This window comes from Macrobrachium rosenbergii, chromosome 30 (assembly GCF_040412425.1).
Source record: "Macrobrachium rosenbergii isolate ZJJX-2024 chromosome 30, ASM4041242v1, whole genome shotgun sequence".
Lineage (NCBI taxonomy): Eukaryota > Metazoa > Arthropoda > Malacostraca > Decapoda > Palaemonidae > Macrobrachium > Macrobrachium rosenbergii.
In genome coordinates, this window is record NC_089770.1 from 36,395,247 (window position 1) to 36,400,246 (window position 5,000).

General features: G+C 35.6%; 1 protein-coding gene across 1 annotated transcript in view; it reads right to left on the reverse strand.

Annotated features, from left to right (window-relative positions):
- The window catches only part of LOC136854875 (uncharacterized), a 9,913-nt gene that overhangs the window by 3,370 nt on the left and 1,543 nt on the right, over positions 1-5,000 (reverse strand). Inside the window, exon 3 of the mRNA XM_067131406.1 lies at positions 2,115-2,614. Within this exon, the coding sequence (XP_066987507.1) occupies positions 2,115-2,614 (500 nt within the window). The remainder of the gene's footprint in view (positions 1-2,114; positions 2,615-5,000) is intronic.

The following is a 5,000-nucleotide window of genomic DNA, read 5'->3' on the forward strand; positions in this document are numbered from 1 at the left end:
ATGAAATAAATTGTCAAGAAGAAGTTTTCATTTTCCAAAACATGCCTTTCTAAAGACTGCACACTGCCCTGCTATGGAACTGGGGTCTGTAACTGCATGAAACTCATAGTTGGTCTAAAAAGATAAAAGAAGAAGAAACAAAAGTAAACTAAAAACAAGGAGCAGGCAACCATTTTTCAAAATAATGTTAAAATGGATTAATGGAGAACAAGGGGAGTGTGTTAAATACAGAAACATGGAAGTAAAAAGAGCAGAATGGGAGCTTCACCTTTAACAAAAGGAAGCTTATAGGAAAATTCGTCCGAGAAATCTATGACATGTAAATTATGCAGACTTCCTTTAATAATATAAGTTTATAGAATACCAAGAAGATTATTCAGAGAATACCATAACATGCAAATTCTACAAATGGGAAGAAGCACCTGAACAATGGGAAGAATATAAGATCAAGGGAAACAGAGCCAGAGCATCCTATGGCACAATTTCTGTACAAAGGGAAGGGACTGGCCTACAAGTGGGAATGCTGACTTGGGTAACTAAAGAGAATTAGAGATTCTAGAAGATTAAAAAAAATAGCCGAACAAATTAAACAGGGAAAAGATTACTGTGGTTGAAGTCCTTCCTGAATCCAGACATAACATTTTCAGGAAATTTACTGAACTGGAGGCAAATGATCAGAGGACCATGTTAATATAAGTAAAAAATAGTATAGTAATTCAAAGTAAACAAGGAAGATTTAAGATGATGAGGGAGGAGTGAGGCTAAAGGAAGAGGATAATGCTTAGCCAATGCTCTGCTGCTGATGCATTCACCTATAATATATTGCCAGCGAATGAAAAAAAGGTTGAACCTGTTGAAATGAAGTGCTATGAGGTATATGTAGAGGAAAAGATAGGTATGAGGTAAGAATTAGTCAGTAGCCAAGATCACAGCTGAGTGATTTTGAAAGGTCCACAATGTGGAGAGTGGAGGACAGCAGATCAGTGAGTACCGTCTAGTTCATACGTGTTGGGAGGATGGAGGAGGAAAAGCCACAACAAATGCTGATAAATAAGAGTGAGAGAGCATGGAAGAAAACGGACCTCAGTATCTATTTATTTGCTGTGTAATCAGATGAGAGGAACAGTATGCACGGGTTTCACTCTAGTAGGTAACCAAGGGTCAAAAGTGTAAAGTTTTCTACCAGATATTTATTTTTATTTAGTAGTTAAAAGATGAATATGGTGGTGACGTTAACTTAAGTTGATTTGTGAAATGGCATATATATTTCTAATTTGTAGGAAATATTTTATTGGCGATATTTGAAGAACACACATGTATATATATACATATCTGTATACTGTATATATGTATAAAATACATTATATATATATATAGCATATATATATATATATATATATATATATATATATATATATATATATGCTTGTGTGTGTGTATTTAAAACATATAATAGAAATATATATAATAGAAAACAATTTATTTCACACTAACTATTTTTTATAATCCAAGTAGTGATATAAAGATACTATAAACCTTTAATAAAATTTCAGAAAATTAAAGATACTTTAGTCCACAAAACTTACTCGGCTGTTAATTTCTAGCCACACTCCAAATTATGTACATAATACACTGAAATATATGCAGTTGCTATATACTTAAACAGGCATGTGATTTATTATTTTGTGCAAATATAAAAACGAGTGTTAACATGTGGGATTTATATTTTTCTGAATCTAGAAAGTATGAGAGAAATAATTTCAAAAATAATCAGATATGAAAAAGATAAATAATATGTATATCATTAATTTATTCCATAAAATATAAATTTGCAAAAGGATCATTTGGCATGAATAGCTCTCTACATTAAAAGCAGCACAACACCGGTGAACCATCAAGGTCAACAAAATCCTTTGAATTCGGACGTTGCAGATGTACTTGTTGGCGCAGGTGCTCTACGTCGCTTGGGGCACGGATGTCTTAACAGACCTCAGACAGAGTGCCCTGAAGTAGGCAGATTTTAGTAAAAGCTGTATGGAACAGCCTGCTTGGGAATGTCCACCACCTTCAGCAGCTTGGTTGCGCTTGGAGTGTCTGGCGCCAGCTACCTCGACGACAGCAGGGATTGCAGAGTATGGGGCATAGGTATGAGCAGCATGGACATATGGGCCCAAGGTATGGCCAAGGCCATACAGGGCAGGGTGCCCGTATGTCACAGGAGCAGAGAATCCATAGGAGAAACCACGAAGTGGAGAGTAAGCACTCAGAAAGGGAGCAGCTAAAACAGAGCGCTTCTTACGATCAGGGGCAGCCTCTCCGTCAGCAGCTGCTTCATCATAAGCTGCCTGATGGGCAGCCTTAGCAGCAGCTACCTCTGGAGTGTCTGTAACGGGTTCTGGCAGTGGTCCGGGAAGAGCCAAAGGGGCAGCTTCTGGGGCATCGGGAGCCACAGGCAGGTTGGTGCCAGAGACGCGGAAGCCGAGGGCATCAGCTACGTAGTGCTGAGTCTGAATCTTGCCGTCGGAGTCTACGTAGTTGTAGGATCCCCTGACGATTCCAAAGGCATCGCGGGTCTCAGAACGGGCAGCAGGACCGCCGGCATATCCGAAGGAGTATCATTGTGCTCGTCTTATGCGATGATACTGGGTTTGAAACTGGGGCAAGGAATGGTGTTGTATCCAGTGTATCTTGATAGCCCAAGTGGTTATACGCCAGTGCTCCGCGAGGTCTTAATATATGAAGCGCACAGTAGGGCCTAAGATCCCTGGCAGGCCTGGGTGAGCACCGAACACACCGGTATGCCACAGACGAACCACAGCAGGCAACAGCCGCCGCGTAGAGAAAATAATGTCTGAAATGAATATAAAAATAACATCAGCAAAAGACAACCGCTAGTAATTGAACTTAAGCGAAAAATTATCTAAAAGCATTCAGTTTAACCGTTTAAGGCTATAGCTTATCTAACAATGAAAACTGTCCAGAAGTGCTTCCAAATTTGTATATCAAACAATTCGCTCATGAAAGATGCTATCAACGGTTAAAATATTCGCATGAGTATATATATATATATATATATATATATATATATATATATATATATATATATATATATATATATATATATTTATATATATACATACATACATACATACATAAATACATTACATAGCATACATATATATATATATATATATATATATATATATATATATATATATATATATTAATATATATATCTATATATGTTTGTATATATACATATATATATATATATATATATATATATATATATATATAATTTATGTATAATGTACGCTATCAACACGATCTGCAGGAACATGTTACTCATCAATAGTGTAAAGGCATTTCCAATGCTTACTCAGAGCATTCATTGTGATCGAGCTGAGGAAAGAGTAGCTGTCTGGTCTGTGGTGATCAGTGAACCTTCTTTATACTGGTTCCTTCATGACAAGGACTATGGGGCGGACGACTCACGAAAACCTCTTCATAGTTTCATGGGGCCTGTCTTTTTGCTTGAGAAATGTAAAAGAAAAAGTGAGCACAATCTCTGATAACTTCTAATGTTGTTTTTAACCTCTTCCTTCGCTTATTCATTTAGTTTACCAATGTATGCTAATGGTTACGGATACATGCAAGTGTTCCATAAACACACAATGAAAAAGGTACATATGAATGCACTCTACATACATTTACATGAGACTGCGCATAATAATACATTTATCGGCGTCATACCTAGATGTTGCAGCAACATTTTTAGTAACCATTACATGTTTGTGTGTGCATGTATGTCTAATATGAATATCCTAGACAGTAAGTAATGGTGTTATCACGTATGAAAATAGAAATCGAAGAAAAGGAAAATTTCAGTTACCTTCATCCCTCTTGTCTTTGTTCTTGAAAATCAAGCAAATTGTGTTCGGTCAGTAAGTGAATGGGTAACCACTGACAAATGCCAGAAGCCATTGATTTATTAAAGTCTATGTAACCATCATTTGGGCAAGCGCATGGCCCAAGTAAGTTCATCCTAAAATCACTATCAAAACCTTTGCAGCAGCCTGAATCTAATATGAATGACACTGGGTCACAGTGAGACTCGAAAGGCAAAATTGGAGGTGGGTAAGCTAAGGTTGATTAATCTATCATTAACTAGATCACAATGATGAAAATATGGAAATAATCTGTGTTTTGGAGTTATATTACTCATTTTGTACCCAAGGCATACGCCAGGTAACTGATTGATGAAGTTAGTGATATATATATATATATATATATATATATATATATATATATATATATATATATATATATATATATATATATATATATATATATATATATTGTGTATATACATATTTACATATATATACACACTGAAATGGTGTACATAATATATATACTGGATATATATACACACACATACACACACACACACACACACACACACACACACACACAATATTATATATATATATATATATATATATATATATATATATATATATATATATACATATATATATATATATATATATTGTAATGGCCAGTTTCGACCACTACACAATAAACACAATTCTTAAACACCAATATTCACCAACCAGCAACGAAGTCCACAGGTGGAATCGTGCCAGTAACTTAATGTGTGCAAGAGGATTCAAGGGGGACAAACAAACACTGACAAAAACCACATAATATTTAATACATAAATCAAAGATTGAAGTAACACCTGAACCTCGGAAATACACAAATAATCTGAACACTAATACCCTTCACATAAAAAAAAACACACACACTACTAAGATAGCCGGCAAAACACTTATACCCAAAAAAGGAGGGGCCCAGAAAGTAAGAGAGGAACGAAAAGAGTAGAATAACCTATCATTGTACAGGCTAACTTATCTTAAACCAAAAAGGACTTGATTATAATGCTGTGATCTCCTCAAGACGTTAAGCAACTCTTGCACCATCGCAGCTAAGGACTA